Source organism: Botryllus schlosseri, chromosome 12 (assembly GCF_051294905.1).
Source record: "Botryllus schlosseri isolate E-star chromosome 12, Bs_hap1, whole genome shotgun sequence".
Classification (NCBI taxonomy): Eukaryota; Metazoa; Chordata; class Ascidiacea; order Stolidobranchia; family Styelidae; genus Botryllus; species Botryllus schlosseri.
In genome coordinates this window covers 8,445,997-8,467,367 of record NC_137247.1, presented here as the reverse complement: position 1 = coordinate 8,467,367, position 21,371 = coordinate 8,445,997, and the positions used below count along the sequence as shown (strand labels likewise).

At 42.8% G+C, this 21,371-nt stretch overlaps 1 protein-coding gene across 1 annotated transcript in view; it reads right to left on the bottom strand.

Annotated features, from left to right (window-relative positions):
• Positions 1-21,371, bottom strand: part of LOC145451932 (uncharacterized) — a 78,026-nt gene extending 56,655 nt beyond the window's left edge. The window contains exons 1-2 of the mRNA XM_080330150.1: positions 14,219-21,371; positions 13,107-13,186 (exon numbers count right to left, since the gene is read on the bottom strand). Coding sequence (XP_080186276.1) covers positions 13,107-13,186; positions 14,219-16,529 — 2,391 coding nt within the window. The 5' untranslated portion in view covers positions 16,530-21,371. The remainder of the gene's footprint in view (positions 1-13,106; positions 13,187-14,218) is intronic.

The window sequence follows — 21,371 nt, the reverse complement described above, 5'->3', positions numbered from 1 at the left end:
GAAAATTGGGCATAGAAGCTGTAATCACCGTCGAGTTGACTATAAAAAAGGTCAACTTTTCGGCTCGACCTCGAAATTACACTTTTACAGCTAAATTTTCGTGAGGTCATTTCTCCGACTTGACTCCAATATAGCCGTTTTACCGCGCCATCGCCCCCTATCGCCCATTTTCGCCCCCTATCCCCCCTTCGATATTTTCTCCCCCTAGACCGCCAAATAGCCATCTCGGCGATATCGCCCACGTCGGGAACCACTGCTCTAGAATTAACGACCTTGAAAATCCCGGAACTATCCAACTAAAACACAGCGAAGTGGATTCAATTCCGAAGCAACTTATTAATATATATTTTATCGGAATCGAATCGGATTTCTTGCAAATGAGCTAATATTGGAGACAGAATCGGAATTTCAGAAGGACGGGATTATAAGCTTGAAATGGGAGGGATTCGATCCCTGGAACCACCCCTGGCTACGCAACCATTCACGCTTAATGATGACACCCGTTTACTAGTCTCAAGTATTTTGAGGGTGCACTTACAGTCTTGCACGCGCTGGTAGAAGTTGGTGAAAATTAATAAACTCAATACTCTAAACCAGGGGTGGGCAAACTTTTGGAATCGCGGGCCGCATTCAACATCTAAATCCATTCGCGGGCCGCACTATATTAAATTGAGATTATTAGCCAAAAGGCAATATTGCTATTAGCAGTAGTTCTTAAACTTTATTAGATACGTCCCCTTTTATGATAGTGAAAGATTTCCCGCCCCCTTTATCGTGATATCACAAAATATCCAAGAGAGAAATCAGAATACTATCAATACCAACGGATAGTTTGATGGCATTGAAGGTTATGGCTGAAGACGAAAGAATTATCAAATATGAAATACGGAGAAAAGACAGAGCAATAACCACCAACTGCAGGCAAATCGCGCGGAGCGCGAAATTTTTTTCAGTTTACTGCGGCTTCGCGCCTCTTTTCAGATGCTTCAACGTCCCCCAGTTTGAGAACCATACTGTCATATAATGACCGAAGAAATATGAAGATACTATGTAAGTGGATGTCCTCATCAGTAACCAGTTTGTAAAGAAAAACACTCGTGGATGGAGCATTCAACATCTAAATCCATTCGCCTAGCGCACTTAATCAAATTAACATTATCAACCAAAACGCAATATTTGTATTTTATTATATAGCAAGGATGTGGAATTATATATATATATATTACTTGAAACAAACCAACCAACCCTTGATTTCCGGACATGGTACACAAGTCAGAAACATTGCGAGATTTCATAAGCTCCTGGTCAACCTCAATATAACGAATTTCAAAACTAGGGATGAAATTCGGTTTTCCCGATTCTTAGAACTGGATGGATATTTGAATCTGTAAGCAGTGATATATTTATAGATTTGCTGATTTTGCTTTTGGTTCAAATCCAGGACACACATTGTTGACAGCGTCATAACCATGCTAGCTTCAAAAACGCTATATATAGATTTGATCAATATAAATACTTCTGCACATAAAGAGAACGAATCTACCTACCACACGCGCGAATCAGTTTTTACAAATACAGCACTAAAGTAATAAACTCGCTGGAGAGGCCAATGTAAAATTACACTCGTGATTCGGAAGTCATTCCCATTTTGACTTTCTGTAATGTTTAGCAATTGAAACCTTTTAAAATGCGTGGGCCTTAAGGTGGGCTATCGCACCAGCTATGAAATAAACATATACTAGTCAGAATATATAATTTATGGTGAAATATAATGCGAAAAAGTTTAATCGAGTCCCTGTAGAAATTAGATTTTTACTGCGCATTTTTTCAATATTTTCAATACGATTCTCGATCCTTCCGCGGGCCGCACAAAACGGCGTCGAGGGCCGCATGCGGCCCGCGGGCCGTAGTTTGCCCACCCCTGCTCTAAACGACCATCTATATTTTATTCATAAAATACTACCCAAGTCTGCCACGCATCAACGTACACCTGTATTTATATATCGTCCGGATAAAATACCTCAATGTCACCCGTCACGTCGATGTGCGACTTGTTACATCACAATTTCAAAACAGCTATAATCAAATTATTGCTGACCTAATGGCGGTTCGGAAATTACAGTAATTAAAATCGAGAGTCCCACACGGAACACATAGTCGCTATAGAATTTAGCGCGGAGCAATCACGAAGCACGCCTTTGATGCAAAACAGAAAAGGCGGAGAGAGTGATTATCGCGAAACAAAACACCGGGAATAAAGTTCGACGATGATTGTTTACGAAACAATCGGGTCGTTAATGCGAAACGTAGCATTTTAGTTAAAAAACAATCATAGGTCTAATGTTGCATTGGAAAGTTGATGCGATATAACCGGTCATTTTTATGTCGTAGGTCAAGTAGCGAAAATACAGTCTTACTGTGCACAGCACATTCACAGGTTTACAGTTCCACTAGAATATTTGTTAAAAAAAACAGTCGCGATATCGATATAGGGCTGCGTATTACCTCAGCAATACATCTTCAGTCTACAACAGTAACGTTTTTGCTGCGTTTATAATCTCATCTTTTGCTCTAGATAAAGGTTATTTCACCTGCTGAGATACCGCGAACGCTGATCTTACGTGATACAGCTCAACATTGCAATCTTAACCAGGCACATAACAGTAAGCGGATACATTGAATGTAGCACAGTCAATATATCATGACCTATATTCTGGGAAATTTGAATTCAACGTTTTCAATGTGATGTCAAATTATATCTGAACACAAGTAGCAGTAGTACTTGTGAGAAATACCTCTCCGTCTTGGGAAATTTGCTAGAGATGATTCGCAGAATTCCTAAAAACACACCTTTCCACCTACGTACCGGTAATTTTGCTACTAATCCCAAAGTACACCCTGATCTCCTCATAATATTAATCTGTTTACAACAGTGATCCTTATTCCAAAACCGCCAACCTAACAATCACACAAACGCACCACTCCTTGCTCCACTCTGTTCATTTTCCGTCACAATGGGACGTAAGTAGCGCAAACGACGAAGCATAAGATGCTTTATTGCGAAAGCTGTGTGACTGTCATATTACCATTTGTAATATCTGATAAATTGGTGGTAAATACAAAGCAATCGAATCAATGTGACTAATGCAGCTTCACTCAGTCATTAACTTGTGAAAGATTGCCTTCACGCTACGCGCATAGCTGAGCAGACCTCGAAACAGCATGTAGTTCAAACAACTTGGTCAACAATAAAATTTCGGCACAATACGATCGAAGGCACTAAACCTTTATATCCGCGTCTTAACCTTGCTGGCAAATAATCGCTTTTATTACCACCAAGCTCCGACACATTAAGTCTTTTGAGACCCGGAATCTCAAGAAAATCTAACATAAGCACACACTCCCAGGAATTATTTATAGATAGAATAACAGTATATTGCTGCGAAACCGCGGCATAGGTATTGTATATTTGCCAACTGTACGCCACTTTGATAACTGAGATTAAATAATATCCCATCCCATTCTCTCGGGACACTGATTACATATCTGATGTGGACATGGACAATTGATGATTGATTGCTATGCGATTGACTTTTTGCAGGCGACCTTAAGTCATAGCGAAGATACCTCTTAGATGGGCTTAGTTTATAACTGTTTGTTTTCATATCTTGTTCCTGTTACCAAGAATACATGCGCACCCGTTAAAATGAGCGTCAAAACAGTCATTTTATGCTTGATAAATAAGGTTACGTGCGGTGATAAGCTTTATAGCTTATTTGATGCCACATTAGCGGATACCGAATTCCTATCATTCCAGTGGTTTCGGAGGTATTTATTGCACTCGACCGGAGACAGATATGCGGTAGATATGTCGACACCTAAACTGATTCATGGAGCAATACGGTTGTAATCTACAGTTTTATGCGATTTGATACGCGTTCCGGTAGCGGAAAACCGCGATTATTACCGATCATTATGCTAAGCCTGGAACTCGGAGATCGATTTGAATTTGGACTAGGATTTGGAAATGCACCATGGATTAAAAAAGAGGATATTGGATCGTGGATTCAGAGCTTAAATTTGAAAATATTGTACCACCATCTGATTTCAGCAGTAACTATAACTACATTCACGCGACCTCTCAAGTCAGATATCGCCCAATGTTACGTCACACGATGAAGCTTTGACCAATCTCAATTTGTTCTGATTTGTACCAGAGTAGATTCTCGAAAACGGATTGTTTCCTATTAAATTATTATACTTTACTAGACAGAACAATTCAAACTTGTTGGAGATTTTCTGAAATATTCCCAATTTGACGAAAACTGGAATTGGTACACGACGCCAGCCTCCACTGACAATATTACCGATATATTTCAAGCATATCGCGATCCTTTTGGGCCACACCTGCTGAGATGAAAGGAGAAACACGACACCCATAATACTATCTCTCCGAGTATTACAACAGTTCCATTACGATCGCGAACCTTTCAATTTCAGAAAGTCAAGCTAAACTTCAAACTAGCTGCATAACTGATCAATTGTAGCACGATTCCATCTTTTATACCTTCTGCAATATCCTAAAATGAAAAAAAACCTGCGCCGCTACTGGCCCCACAGCTGCAAACGCTTGATACCTAATACGAATCTAACATATCATGTCAACCGCACAGGATTAATGCAAAGCTCATAGCCTAAAGCGAACCGCATGACAATTCGATTAGACAGATTTATCCTAATCTTGACACATAGTGCAGCGGATATTATTAGCGCAACCCAGGTATTCACGCAGCCGCCATGCGTACAGGTTTGACCCAACGCAGGTATTGCTTCTGGTATGGGCGAAGGTACTGAGACGGTTGCAAGCCTCAGCTGTTCATAGCACACTGAACGCGATAATGCACCCAATCAAATATACCTTAACCGCACCCTAAAGTCTCACTGCGCTGCGTAACGTTGTCAATGGATGCCAATACTTTCAACGTGTTAACGCGGTTGTACCGTACGCAACAATTACCAGTAATACGACACGACGCGAAAGTGTGACTTGATAATGTCTTTGCACGAACGGCTCAGAAATTAACAGGAATGACAAAAATCCAATAAGACTGTCACTGCTCGTTTGTAAAACATTTGCAACAAGTGCCGTGACACGACTGATTGGATAGCCGGCAATTAGTAAACAATGAGTCCAAGTCCAAAACCTTCAAGAGGACACGAAACTTCTCGGTGAAACTATTTGTAGATGAAATGCTTTGTAGCTTCGGGAAAAATTCGTTTGCGAACCTGCTGGTATGCAAATGTGGGAATAAGCCATCCAAAGCTCTACAATCGGGGTATACATGTTATGTAGTTGGCAGTTTGTTCATTTAACATGGCAGGGATTGTGACGAATCCGATATTGCGGCGTCACAATTATTATAACATATAACCACAATTGTAGAAATTCAGCTCCAGACCATTCAGGCCAGTCGAAAGCTATCAAACGCACCAACGCACAACCGTTGGTAGGATATAGGAAAATACTCTACTTTGTATCCGCCATACGTTCCCCTTTCATTCCGATAGCGGCATAAATACAGGTTTAGAACTTCTTGAAGTATAGCACCAAAAATTGGTCCGTGGACATATGAGCATGCGACATTACAGCATGCGAGACTTCAGCATGCGACAATTTGGCATGCGACACATGAGCATGTGGGTTAAACTACCGGTCAGGGGTAGGTTAGGGTTGGATTTATGGTTAGGTTAGGGTTAGGTTTTAGGTTAGGTTAGGTTAGGCTAGGTTAGGTTAGGCTATGTTTTGGGTTAGGGTATGTTTTAGGGTTATACAGTCACATGCTGAAGTGACGCATGCTGATGTGTTCCATGCTGAACTGTCGTTTTCCATTGTGTCGCATGCTCATATGTCGGGCAACCCCAAAAATTATGTGTACAACACCTTGGTAATAAGCGCACGGTTCGTCGAATAAATCGCAGTTCCCATCCAACCTACTGGAGTGAGGTACATTGTACATCGCCGCAAAGATAATAACGGGTAATATCGTACCCATGGGCCATGAGATGAGATATGTATGTAAACCGCTTAGCTCAGTGGGCAGGGCGTGGGCATGGGCATAACGCACACCCGCATAAGACGCCAAGTCTTTGATATTGTGAGGTAATTTCCGTTAGGTCACAATTTACACATGATGTTAAGTCGCTATTGGAAAGTTCACTGCTATAAAATGGGATGGTTGTGATGTGATACTGTATGCAAGTCAAACCGCGATAAGGAAGACTCATTTGATGTCACAGGCCTACCTACATCGTGCGAGCGGTGTATCTATTAGTACATAGTAAACTGACATTTAATATGACTGGCTCTATATCAGTAGAATCATAAGTGCAATATCCGATGCACAAAATTCTGTACAAAACGAAGTCACTAGCGATTCATATCAAGAATGCATCGCGTTTATCCACGGCAATTCGCCATAACCTGACGCTACGTGAATGGTTACGAGATATTCTCCTAACCGTTAGGCATAATGTCAGTGTCACAAAACACGGTAACCTATAATTTAGAAATCGCTCCTGATAATCATACGAAAATAATTGACATATTTTATGTCTCATATGAGAGATGTGAAATATCATGCAAGTTCAGAACACATACGAAAATAATCATAACTTCGTTGTCGGCTATATAACATCATCAGTAGTATTTATTACAGCATAACCTAATCGACCCGTGAGTCCGTGACATGTACAAATTAATTCTCCGATTACCAGAGCAATATCTGGGATTATCTCACAAACCGGAATTCGGGAAACAATCAATGCCAGAAGACGCACCTCGCCAAGTTGGCAAGACAAACTACCAAATGTCGCATGATATTTCATGATTCCCTAGATGCGTACGTCACAGACGTACGTAAAGATCATAACGGCATTATCGGAGAAAGCGCGTAGCCAGAAAATTGAGAAAGAAAACCGGCATTTTCCAATAATTCGTGGCGGCACATTGTAGCCTCAGAATCTCGGAGACAAAGAGGACATTCCGGTCACACAAGGAGTTTCCGTGAAATTATTGCGATAAAAGCCAGCAAACAAAAGTTGACGAACAGCAATATGTGTCTAAAAATACACATGATTGGAGCCATAGTCCAATTTGCAGTAAGCTTCTGTCGATCATATAAATATAGGCATCTAGACCTACATATAGTTCTATATATACACAATTGAATACCGTAGTATATTTGTGTTGAAATAAACCCGAATATTTTGGGCTGACACTCGTCAGGGGTAATCGCCAGCAACTAGTCGAGAATTGTCGTATAGCAACAATCGTATCACCAAATATGACGTCACCGGCACGAAATTTCAAATAATCGAGCAGAGAGATCGATTGTTGATATACAATGGCTTTTCCAATTATCTACTAGTTGCTGACGAATATGCTATTCAATTGTATATTGAAGTTCTGTACCTCTAATAAGCTTTTCCAATATATACATAAGTATTTAAACGACAAATATGCAAAATCAAAATCACTGAGAACAGCTGTCTTGAAATGTTTTAACCCCAGACCTGACTAACACCGACCGTCCCACAAAACACCAGTACGCGAGTTGTTACGGATTATCTGAAAATTAGGACACTAAAAAACAAAACATTCCTCTTCGTGACAGATTAGGACGCTAGCTACTATAGAACTAACTTAGTTCAACTAAGTCACGAATCGAATCAGCCCACTTCACACTCTCCTCAAAGTCGTAACAATGCTCGCACCATTCACTAACGAAAACAATGACGTCTTACGGGTTACGACCGGTAGAATAGACATTCTCAAAAAGCCTCTCAATAGCACCGGGCTAGTCACCAACACAAAAGCGATATTCCATGGTCGAGTTCGGACACTGATCGCATCCCGTGTAGGCTTACGTGACGCAATAATTATGCCCCGAAATAGCCCGCGTATGGATCGTTTCCTGGCGATATTTTACCGAGTATGGCGGGGAGTTAATTCGCTCTGATCGACAGACCGACACTTCCTTTTGTTTACGGTACTCGAGATGGCGATTCTCGTCGATATAACGCCGCTAATTCGAATGACGTAACGCAAATCTTTTACTGCTACGTAAGGGGTCGTGGTTGTGAACTGATATGCCTCGATTGCGTAAATTTTCGACGTTCTACTGTACTATTTTTACAGCCCTAATCGGCTGTGTACGTTACCGGGTGGTTACGGAAATATAGACATCCAAGCCGGGTGCACAGGAATATATATTTTCTGCGGGCTACCCGTAAATTTGACATTAGAAATGTGGTAACTATTATCATTATTAATATTATTATTACAGCCCGTACGATATCGACTTTTTGTGTCGAGACCGATAAAACCGAGGACTTGTACCTCTACCGACAACTCCTATATATTCAAACGATATTCAAAAGATATGAAATCTAGCTTTTTAAAGCCTCATTTCCAACACTCCGACGCAATTTTGGACAGCTTTACAGATTCGACATGAAATGGACTAGGCACCATTAAGCTATCACAAATATATCAATAGTCCTAGTCTAGCAGTCGCAGAGTTCTCTGACATCCTACTAATATGTTGTGACGTCATCACACTTGCCGATTATTTACTTCTAATGGCCGATACCGATATTTCTTTAGGGTTAGGGTAGGGGCTGGTTGAGATCAGGATTTAGATCTGCCAAGTGCCAAATTAACTGGTAACGTAGCTGCGCGCTGAAATTATATAACCCCACGGAACAGTTTCGTATATCTTTATCTCGCATAGCGGCATCACATCAATTCTGTGTTGTTAAATAAAGAGTAACAGATAATATAATATGCCGGGTATGCCGGGTATGACTGACCTAGCGCAACGCGGGCTGTCGCTTGAAGACGCCCACGACCGCCTGCGTTGGAGACGCTTAATACGAGCCTAAAACTGACTATCTTGATGTTTTTTGTTTCCTGTTTTCTTTTGCCCTTTTCATTTTATTTTATCTAATTGAAAAGTCGATATATATATATATATATATATGTCATACGATTACGCATAGGCAATGGCACGCCTATTACACGATCGCGAATTTGAATTTTGGGTAGCCAGTGTGGAGAAAAGCATTAGCAGGTCACGCGCGGCAACGAAGAACAACTAACATATGATCAGGACGGAATACAAGAAAACGCATTGCTCTATCAAGTATGCCGGACCCCAATGGTGGAACAGCATCTCGCCGGCTATCCGACAGTCGTCGAGCATGTCCACATTCAAGTCGAAATACAAGAAATTTCTTCTAAATGAATACTTGCCAGCCTTCAGGATTACCGGACCACGACCTAATATCGACCTCGCCATCCGCCACATGACACCTCATTTTGTTGCTTGCGTCTTATATTCTCTGCATTACTTCTCATTCAGTGTGCAATGTGCATGCCTCTTCTTTATTTCGCCTAGGCCAAGGTGGGTGTCTGATCTTAAAGGCTACTCCAAGTTGTTTCGACACCTTCCTATCTTTTCATTGTATCGCAGTCTTGTGATGTTTTGAAATGATGAAAATATTAATAAAACTGATTGATTGATTGAGAAGTCAGACATTGTTTGTAAACAATGTATGCTCCTATCGCAGATAACATATGACGTCACAAGCTTCGTGACGTCAAAATATTAGAAAGTCGGTTGATAGACTGTTTCATGTGATGTGATTTGATTTGATTCAAGTGTCGTGCTATGGAGAGATATTCTACTATATGCCTATGCCTACCTATTCAGATACGCTATAAAAGGGGTCACCAACACGCGACCCGCGAGGTAATATTTTGCGGCCCGCGACATGATTTGAGATGTACGAAGAACGCTTGGTAAAGCATTTTCAATTGCTAAAATTGATTGTAGTTTTAAAATGTTGTTGTTGTTCAAAATGAGCTATTCTCCTGTGCCCAATATCACTATTCCTCAGTAGCTGACACGGCTTTGGCTGCGGTAATATCATTCCATTAAGGAAGAATTAGCTGATATGAATGGGCATTGGGCAATGGGCATTTCCGCATTGGGCATGGGCATATCATCTTGACGTGGAATGTCCCTGACACTGCCAAGATCGAGACGTAAATCGCCTAGGGGCTTCCCCACGAGATCAACCTTTAGGAGATAGTTTTCCAGCAAGTACTGTGTCTGGCTAACCCCAATATCGATTCTTTAGTCATTGTTGTCAGGTAACGCGCGCAGATCATAGTTCAATATAAAATGAAAGTGATGATCATGATATTTTTGTTGTAATAGCATTTCTGTAATAAAATATTATTTTTCTGGTAACTATGCACGACCGCCCATGTTAGAGAGCACAGCGATGTACCGATGTAAAGTCTTAAAAACGTGGTTGTTTGACTGTGGCCTATTTCATCTCGATATTGAAACCATGCGGCCCGCGGCCCCGACGAGATTTGAAAGTGGCCGCGACCCGTTTGGAATTGACGACCCCTAAGCTGTAGTGAGTGTTGGTTGTTGTTTTTATTATGATTTCTGATTTGCCCACTTATAGCACGGACCACATCCGATCCAGGCTTTCGTAAGGCGCGGATTATTCAATTTTGATGAATGTCATTAAACTGGACAAGAATATTCCAGCTTAGCAAACGCGCCATAGGTAGATAACTCATCGGTTCACGGCTATGCAATGCAACCAGTGGCGGCTCGTGACAATATCGGGTGGTGGGGCAAGGGCTGCAAGCGACTTTTTATTAAGATGACGTCACAATGGCATTTTCCAACGTAAACGAGTAACTTAATAATGGTACGGTAACATGAATTTTCCGGCAACAGTGATTTAACGTCTGTGCCACGAGAGGTCCGCCGGTGAGCTGTGACTTGAAGTGTGGTAACTGCGTAAACGAGGTAAGGAACAAAGATTCAACACGGTTCATGTTCGCACTAGACCTGACTAATTATCTGCAGAAATGGAAATGACTATTCCTCGAGATATAGCGTAAGCCTATAATTGGAAAGGTCAATGAGTTCGGACAGATACGCAATTGTTATCTCATAGATTGGGCGGGCCTGTCATATTGCATCCAAAACATCATTCTGAAGAACTAAGAATAGCAGCCTCGGAAATTCGGTCTCGGTACAGCATATAGGAGATTTTGGCCTTGAAACTGGAGACTGTAACACGACATATACGGCTTTATTACTGTCTATAGGTCTGCTGCGAAATCGCCTTTGGAAAATATATTACCGAGTGGATGAAAGCCTTAAACTTAGTACACTGTTACATGACATCATCGAGAAGTGGCCTCATGGCCCTTTTCGGTATGGTACACTGTCAAAATTAATGCGAACAGACCAACACCGAATTTTGCGTAAAATTTACTGAGGAATAGGCTCATCAAGTGATCAGCTGTTAGCCGCCATCGAAAACGAAATAGCTATCGCGCTTGACAGGGGGTTGTAAGCAAATGGCTTGAAGGCCACAATTTCACGGTGAAGTTGACATTGGAGAATATAATATCAAAGTTAATATTTGAATGCAAACTGAGAATGATATCATCATCTCAGTTAACGTTACCGCAGATACACCGGCTTTTGCGTGAAATCCGCAATGCGTTGCAGGCTAAAGTGTCAGATCGGAGCACATCTCTGCCATATACTCGACCTTGAAAACGAAATTACTGCCCTAATCATTGAGTGTCAACCTTGAGACTTGGCACAGCATTCGATACTAAAATCAAGACATACCGTGCAAAAGCTTATGACGGATCTAGGTAAGGAGCATCGTTAAAATCAATAGAGACCAATACCGGCTTTGCGTATAATCTGTTAGCGATCAATGACGAGTCAGCTCTCACTCGAATTAGGAAACGAAATTACCACTAACACAGTTCAGTGACAAACTTAAAACTTGGTACAGCGTTCGATACTAACATTAAGACTTACCGTGCCAAATTTCACAACCGATCTCAGTATTGAACATCGTCAAAATCAATGGATACCAATACCGGCTTTTGAGTAAAATCTGTTTGCGATACATGACGGATCAGCACACACCCAACTTCGGAAACGGAATTACCACCCTAAACTTTAAGTAGAAACCCTGAAACTTGGGGCAGTGTTAAATACCACCATCACGACATGACATACCAAGTTTCAAGTTTCTTCATGGTGTGAAACACCATCAAAATCGACCTATGCCAGCAAAGGTCGACTAAACGCATATGACGGTAACCGAGTTCAGCTATAGATACGATTGTTACATCACACCTTAGGGGCACAGAGCTATTGTGCCCCGGTTGCTCGGTAATTTTATGAATAGGAGAGAGTAAATCACCGTTTCTTTATTGTGCGCGGCTTTGAGAGAATAGACAGTGAAAGCTTGTTATGAGCGCTACCGGGGCATGCCCCGGCTAGGCATTCGCAAAGCGAAAACACAGGAGATAATGCGATTTTTCGCAGAGACTTCGCTATATATGGGCATTTACAAGCGAAAGGACAGGAAGAATACCATTTTCGCCATTGGTGTGCGTCTATAAATGGTAAAGAATTGTTATTGAACAGAATTTTAAGTGGGGCAATGCCCCACTTGCCCTATAGGACGAGCCGCCACTGAATGCAACCAATGGTAATCGGAACTATGAAAAGGTTACGTAAGTTTATGACAGACAAGTGAATCAAGCCAAGTCAGTCGGCAATATTGATATATTATTATTATAGATCCCGAATACATTTTAAATAGACGCACGCGCGCGCGAATTACTCTATGCAGGTTTTGCATTATTCATACGCCAACTCACATATACTCTACAAATGAGCGTATGACTTAACTGACGAATGACATCACGTGAAACTTCGAGATGCAAAGCAGCTGTAAATTCAACGATCTATTATACTGACTATAGTGGAAAGTTCTAGCAGCAGAGTCGCAGGCGTATATGCCTACTACAGAACAGTCATTGTAAGTTTTGTTGCCACAATTTCACGCCACGTTTTATGTATGTCATAACACTGCATCGCACCTCATAACAAACATGAATAAACACGATTTCGCGCATATCTCTCAAAACTAGTGACACGGATTTGCATTTCTTGCGTGAAAAACGGAGTATCACTCACCAGCGAGAGATGGTCCATTCCAGAGCAAGACTGGTCGTTTTCCGGCAACATGTCAGAGAATGGAAGATGATGCACGGGGCCTGTAAATATGGAGAACACATCAATCATAGCCGTGACGAATCTGCGATCAAAAGGATGAATCCTTGGACGCGTGGCTATGTTCAAAGGTTAGCCGCAAAATACCAGTGGGTCAGCGATAGTATCGAAAATGACATTGTCGCGACATCATACATAGGCCTACTAACGACGATTGTTAGCACAGTTTTCCATAGGACTAGGGCGTTCAACCTGGGGCCGTCAAGCATGCTATTGCTATTCATATATATTATAGTTGGCGACCAAGTCGGTATACAGGGAAATATAACGAAACCACAGTTAAGGTTATTTTTTCATTCCTCAAAATATTCCGCTGACTGGAGATCGCTAATCTATGGCTGTCATCAAGCCTATAAACCTGAAATTGTGATTATTTGCGAGTCCAAGCTACCTTCGCTTTCAACATAAGTCTTGAGTGAAGAAAGGTCGGACCTTGTTCATAATGTTTTTAGAATGCAATAAAGTGTAAGAAGTTATTGTTCCTTAAAAACCCGTTGCGTAGATGTGGGATCAGCCTAAAAACATGGAGGCCTGGAGCAAGGTTGTAATGACTCGACTTGAGTGCCTTTGTGTATTGTCTATAGACCTAGAAACGGTATTTTATCTGTTTGAAGGAACCTTTTGAACGTGTAACAGTGGGAAAAATGAGTATATTAGGAATGTGAGGTATTCGATATTATCCGAATTTTAAAAAGTGAGTTGAACCTGAATATGAACTCGAATATGAACACTGAACACTATGACTCGGACTTGACCCTTTGCTGCCTGACTTTGGCTCGGACTTGACTCGGTTGTGAGTAGAAAATGAATCAATTTGACTCGAGTCAAAACTATAAAAGTAAGTTTGATTCGTGACACGGAATCTCGTGACTTGGTTACAACCCTGCACTGGAGTAGGAAGTGCACGTGGAATGCCACGTTGGACGCCAGAACTGTGTGTCCCGCGTGCACTGTAAGCTCACGGAAATGAAGAGCACGAATTTGCAACAGTGGTAATCACATGTCACGTGACATACTTGAGGAAGTGGAGCGTTGCAAATGGCGCGAATTCGCCGCGTTTTTGCCCTTCCCTTTCCCGCTCTTTGCCTTGTACTGCGCCTCCACTACGGGCAGGCTCTTATTCCTCTTGTGCGTTACGGGAGCGTCCGAACAAGTCTCTACGGTCGGATCAGATCCCCGCTTTTTGCCGGAGTCGTAATTCCAATACCCGGGCGGCTTGGCTCCGGTGATGGTCGCGTATTTGTTGATCCCGGCCGACTCGAATGCGAGCCCGATTTCGTTGAGCTCCGAGTCTTCATAATCTTCGCTGGAGTCGTCCTCTATACGTAGTTTGAAGCCGTGAAAGAAGTTATTGGCGGTCAAAAATCGCGTCACCGGGTCGACAGGCTGCACAATGTCTTCCAGCCTCTCGCGGCTGGCTTCTCTCATCCTTCGCGCCATCATGGGCGACCCCATCGTAGCGTACTTGCCCCCTCGCTTCGTCTTTTTCCGCCCCAAGCTGCCGTAACCAGGCTCGACGTAATCGCTGTAATCTACCCCGTCCAGTTTCTTAGGCTTCCTGCTCAAAAGCCTAGTCAGAGTACCGGAGCGTCCGGTGTAGTCGTCCTCGACCGTCAAGCTTAAATCGGATCCGGATCCCGAATTATCCGCGTTCCAGCTTGACACCTGCTTCAGTTTCGGATGTAGGAGCGGGCCGTTTGGGTCTTTCGCGTACCGGTTATCCAAAGTCATGCTGCGCGCAGAACTCGGGGTCATGATACGCGGACTGCGTCTGGAATCAGGCTCATCGCGGTCCAGCGAGTCAGTGCTACGGGCGCCATTTTTCAGCCGGAGGCTCGGACTGTAGCTGCTGCTGTATCCTAGGGTCTGTTTGATTTGGGGTGTTTTCGTTGATTTTTTGTGGGGTTCTGATATCAAAGAATACTCGTCCGGGGGTGGGGATATAGGGGGCGACATCGGGTCTGAGCTAGTTCTCTCTTTAGACCTGGGTTTGACAGAAAACCCGGCCTTTTTCCTCCAGCTCTTTCGTTTCTCTTTCTTCAAACTGTTCGACTTTTGACCTTCCACCGTTTCCGCCCGATCCGGATTCGATTCGAGAGAATCTGTCAACAGTTTTCCCGCGGTTTTGGATTTCCTCATCGAAAACCTGCCCACAAGCCCTGGCTTTTTGCCTTTTTTGCCGCGTTCCTTCACGAATTCGCTCAAATTCATTCCGATACTGTTTTCCACCGGAAGTGATAGATCCGGTGAAGACGCGGTGTGCGGCGATCGGCCTGCTCGTGACGTCATAGCCTGTTGATACCGGCGGAACTCCTCTTCCTCGTCTATCTCTTCTGAGGGTTCGGCTTTTTTCTTTTTGCTCTTTTTTTTCTCTTTCGAGCTTCTCTTCTTTTTGTCAAGAGTGGTTTTCGGCGAGTTAGGCGCAGACGCGTGCTTCGACACTCCGTCCAAGTATTGAAGATATTTCGCGTCCAAACTTTGGCTTTTACGTCTCCTGTCGGATATCATCCCGATAACAGCAGCCCCGTCGTTGACCTTGAGCTGTTTGCTGTCGTCCGCGTTGATTTCTCCGCCGTCCGAGTGTTTTAACCCGCTCAGAGACCTGTCTAGAGTTCTGCTCTTCATTTTCGCCCTATCGATGATACCAGCGTCTCCGTCGATGTCGGAATTCAGTTCGTTGGTAGAGCGCGACCGTACGGACGCTTGTGCACGTGATCTAACCACGCGACCTTGCACCCCTCTCGTGCCTACTCGCGAGGAAGACCTTTGTAATCCGGATGGTGATTTCGGGGCTTCCAAATCGAGAGATATTTTCGCTTTCGCGGTGTTTTGACTTTGAAGGTATATACGCGCCGCTTGGCCTGCGACACTGCATTGTTGCCTTTCGGGTAACGGCGGCGGTGATTCGATTATTACGTCACATGACGGTTCGCTGGCGTTCACACTATTGTCTCGTTTAGTGGGTAGGTTTTTAGTGAGGAAATCATCATAATCTGAGTCGCTGTCAGTATTTGAACCGGACAAAGACACTGTGTCTGAAGAAATGACTGACCCGGCTTTTAGCGACCCGTGCGGGCTTGCAGGAAGCACCACCACATTAGGTGCGGACGGTCTGAGAGCATCCAGTCTATTCGGGGTTTGGTGATTTGAGTCTTTCGGATAGCGCGGGCTCGACGGCTGCGACGGAGCCTTAGTGAGCGTCGGTGTCAGCGGCGCCATGACCGCGTAATCCGCTTCGTCGTCGCAATCGTCGTCCCAACCCGAGCCGTTGAAGATGTTGATTTGCTGGGTGGGGGAAGGGTTCGGTCTACGTTCCGTGGAACACATCGCGCGATATCCGTTATCTCTGTATTGTCTTTGTCATAAATAGTGTATTGCATAGATATATATATGGTCCGGTTGGAAGCTATAAAAATGTATATTAATCAGGCCGTTTAATAGCGTATAGGTGGCGGGGTGGCGTAGTGGGTATGAACCACAGCTACAGCACTAATAGGTTGTGGGTTCGAGTCCAGCCGACTTTAGAATCCCTTCCCGAGTGTTCGAGGTTTATCTAGGCTCCTCGTCGCCACCTGATGCGCATAAGCCCAGAAGTGGGTCGTGCTACAAGCCCACAACAAAAGGGAATCATAATAACGAATATCGGTCTGGTGTAAATTACTATTGTAGTCGAAAAGCATCATGGATACCACAAATAACAACTGTATAGCGTATACGGACTGCACAGCACGCGATAGACGTTGGAAATACCCTGACCGATAATTATAATTGTAATGAATCTTTACGCCCTGGCTTTCTATATCTCTGTGACACATACGCGTATGGATGCTACATTATATTGTAACCTATGCGCTGCCTTGATGTACGGAATGCTATCAGAGGTCAGAGGTGATATTGAGGGTATCTAGCTGCAACGCCAAGCACGCCGAATGCATAACTTTCCGTAAACAGAGAAATCACGTGACTTCACAGCCCACGCACCAGTTGCTTGTTGATGCGTTTTCGAGTTTGTGGACGTAAATCTTGAAGAATCATTGCCAACAAACTAGGTGAATGTCAAAAGCTTGCTGCGAGCTTCATTTGTCTGATTAAACATAACATCAACTGATTGACGGAGTTAAAATGCTGTTACGAACTTCATTTCCCATCCAAGTTCGAAATAGAATAACAAATTCAATTCTAATCATGTTCGAATCATATTCTATATCCGTCAGAGGATTAAATTTCATTAAAAACAAGTAAAAATTATAACCAATCATTATGAACTATGATACATATCAACATCCAGCCTGAGTGATGCGGCCAAAATCATAAAAGCGATTTCTTGCTTCAACTTCAAATCGAATTCGATGCATACCTCCGCTGCCTACTGCGTCGTTTCAAGATCTACAAATAACACAATGCCATTTCTTATAACAAACCTACGGTCATATACCTAGCGTTCTATTGCTTGCCGTTCGTATACGCTAGGTCAGCACTGACGCATATAGAAATACACAATGTTGTATGAGTACAGATATTCCTTTCTTCGCTTTATCATAGCAGTTCCGCCTGTCTATATGGTGACTAACCCTGTCGTGTTACACAACGCAGAATCTAAGTAGAAAATGAAGCTGACAGTCACCACGTAAGTTTAGGTAATCAATGCGACCTGGCAGGTAAGCGACGCTATTTTGCATGCCACGGCTTCCCGTTACAATCGTGATACCTCCGCTGGAATGACCAAACGAATAGTGCAAATCATGGATCTTCAAATATATTCCAGGAATTTTTTCCGGCCCACGTGATCACGCATTTTCTTATGCCTTAACGCATCGCTAGAAATCGGTTATAAACACGGTATGATAGTTAGCGATTATAGACGAAATTTCGCGGAATACCGCAAGTTTTAAGCCGCCGCGGCACCGATAAATCGCATGGCATAATGAAGTGAACTGACAAACTAAAAAACAAGGTAGACGCCGCCGAATTTTCGATTAGAGAATTATCCCGAAGGCATGACTTTGACGCTATCGCTAGGCCCGCCGCGGCAGATTGGCAGATTGTAACGTTGCGTATAATATTCGTATATTACAATCAGCTGGCGAAATCGCGACATTTGATCACATCGTAGCGACATTCTAAATCGGCGACCTGATTAAATTGAATTACTGTAATCAAGTCGACATCGAGAATTTTACTTGGCAACCACCGTTATACGCTGTGTTCGGCGGCTTCTCAAGCAGAAACCATACCAACTTGGAATAAGCAAGAAGACAAAAAGCCCGTTTAGAGCGACTGCAATAATGTTGTTTATGTTCTACTTCCTATAAGGAATGGTCAATTTAAACACTCCTTTCACAACAACACAAATTCGTCACTTGATGCTTCAAACTTTCGCTTTCGCCAAATAAAATGTGCCGTTATGCCCTGGCTAAAATTCATAACTGCAAATTGGATTAGAGACCGGAGTTGTGACGTGAGTTAGAGGCAGACAGAGGCTCTGAAGAAATTGACCCAACCGCATAATCATGTTCTTGGCGTTATAAGCGTAGTCTTGATAAAATACAATAGTACTGTGCAGTGTGCAAGGGCCCATTTCTACAGTTTCTATGACAGGCTTGACATCGAGATAATTCTAGTTGTACAATTAGACTAACTAGAGCGAAATACCGGTAATCTAATTCTAATCTAATTTTTTTATGAAATGTGTCTGTGCTCTAATTTCAATTCTAATCTAATCTCTGGTTTTCCTGAAAATGTCAGAAAACTGTACAGTACGAAACAAGCCGACCTGCTGTACGGACATTTGCCATTCTCATGATTACGAACTCTGATTGGACTCGAACTGAACTTGTTTCAATTTCAAAGTACGCGCGAATTCGGCAATCCTAATTATAGTCTAATATGGAAAAAACTGTAGCATTAATTCTAATTATATCTAAGTTTAAAAAGCTGAAAATTTTCTGTCCCATAGCATTATGAAAAGGTAGATGACGACAGGGAAATAGCGATATGTGTGGTTTTAGTACAAAAAGCAGGCCTACTGTTATCTATCAGGCATACGAGTAATTCAATTTCAAATTTCATTCCCACAAGTATAGTAGAACTATACTCCATTTTTACGCAACGTATCTTCGCGGGTATACAATGAAGGCGGTTCACAGCGCTGTGTACAGCCTTCCGCTGCAGAGACTGCGATTCTACTGCTCTGTTATTGAAATCGGTAATGTACCAGCTGCGCGTTGAGTGTAACTGCTATTCGGTTGCAATAGCTCCATAAGTGTTTCAACATTGTAGGCAGACTTATATAGCATATGACACGCGGGCGTACGCGATATTGGTATCTACTCGGAATAGAGCACAATAATGTATTTCCGAACGCTACACAACTCCGATTCATAAAGTCCACAGTTCGGCCTGCACTATAAATATGGCTACAGTTATTAGCGATGTCACATGTTGACTGCTATTTCCTACATGACATAGATTAGTTACGAGTCACATAGAGGGCAGATATAAAAATCGAGTGATCAACAATAAAATGAGAACCATGATACTCAACACATATCAGATCATATACACCGACGGTTAAATATCCGCTGGCTACATGAGGGGTGCAGTGTAAGGTCTGTACACAATGTACGCCGCAAGGCGTACACCGTACCCGTACAAAGTACATGCATCAAACTAGAGTACATCTTGTAATGAAAATATATGTGTGGTGGCGTCAGAAGTATTTTGTTGAATGCGTCATATATTGGAATTCTTGTTGCCTTGGTGGTGCTTCGGAACCAATAGTCCTTTACAATGGGTCAATATTTTGGGGGACTTATGGAATGGTTCCGCTCGTGAAAATCCATTATCTGTAGTTCTGATGTGGTGGTTTTCCGAGGAAAATGGCTGCTGCTAAAATGCTTTTTGCAATCCCAACTTTAATGAGGGACCACATCATATTTAGCGCGCATAGTAACTTTAGTATTTTAGTATAGTGATCGCATGTAATACACTTTGAGGCATCTCAAAGGCCTGCTAATGACCGGGGGCGTATCTCACGAAGCAAGCCGACATAACATATGCGCTGCCGTCTTTGTTCGCGGAGACGTCGTATTATGAACTCAGAATGTAATTGTCAGTGAATAGTCAAATAATCATACGCCATTCGAATAACGCTGGTCACGGAGGAATGGCGCAGCGGACCGAAGATGAAAATGTCCGAACTAGCTCACAAGGTGAAATCGACAATTGACACAGTGAAGGGAATTATTGGTCATGACCAGAGAGTGACATGCGCTGTTGCTGTTCCTTAATTTTTTATTTTGATAATGCGAGGTCACAATGTATAAATTGTCGCATTAGCGTTGCATTTCATTTTCGCTGTGCCCATTACTGGAGTACTGTCGCTGTTTTACTTGTCATTGTGTTATCCAAACTTCATGAACTTACGCGTACCGTTGCATTCATACTATGAGAACGATATAATCGGAAGGTTTTTGATTGAGCAATGTGACATCATAATGCCTATTTGATCCTTCGTACGCATGCATAATTACATCCGAGCGATTTACGCATCAAAGCCAGCGTGGCGTCGATTCAATACGGTTCAGATAATGAAATCGTATTATGCTAGCACTGGTAGCATTACAGAACTGATCAATAAGTCCTTTATAGGCAGTAACCATCGAGAACTCCTTCCAGTGGCTCATTAATATAATGCCTATTATGCTGCCTTCCTTGCCTAATGTGATGAGCAAATGCTTACAAACCTGCTGTACGATACTGCGATAAAGACAGAGCGCATTAAAGTCACTGCACAATTGTACTGTACGGAGCTCAACGTACACTAATATGACGGTGATATAGCTCGACTCTATACCCTAATTTCGCTGCGATACAGCTCGCTTGTACAATACGTAAGGCCAGTTCGCTAGGATGGACGGTAGAGCGGAGGTGATCACAACACCATTACGTCGCATCAGCCAAATCTGTGCCGCCGGAAGTCACGTGACAACATGCAACGGCTGTAAGATAATAAAGAGACAAGTCGTGCAGGAGCGGTGTCGCTATCGTAATGTGATCATATTGATGACGTCATCAGTTCCTGCATGCAGCATGTACCGCAGTAGCAGCTATTTCTCATAAGAAGCCCAGACAATGTGTCGCATAGATACGGTACCCATAAAACAGACC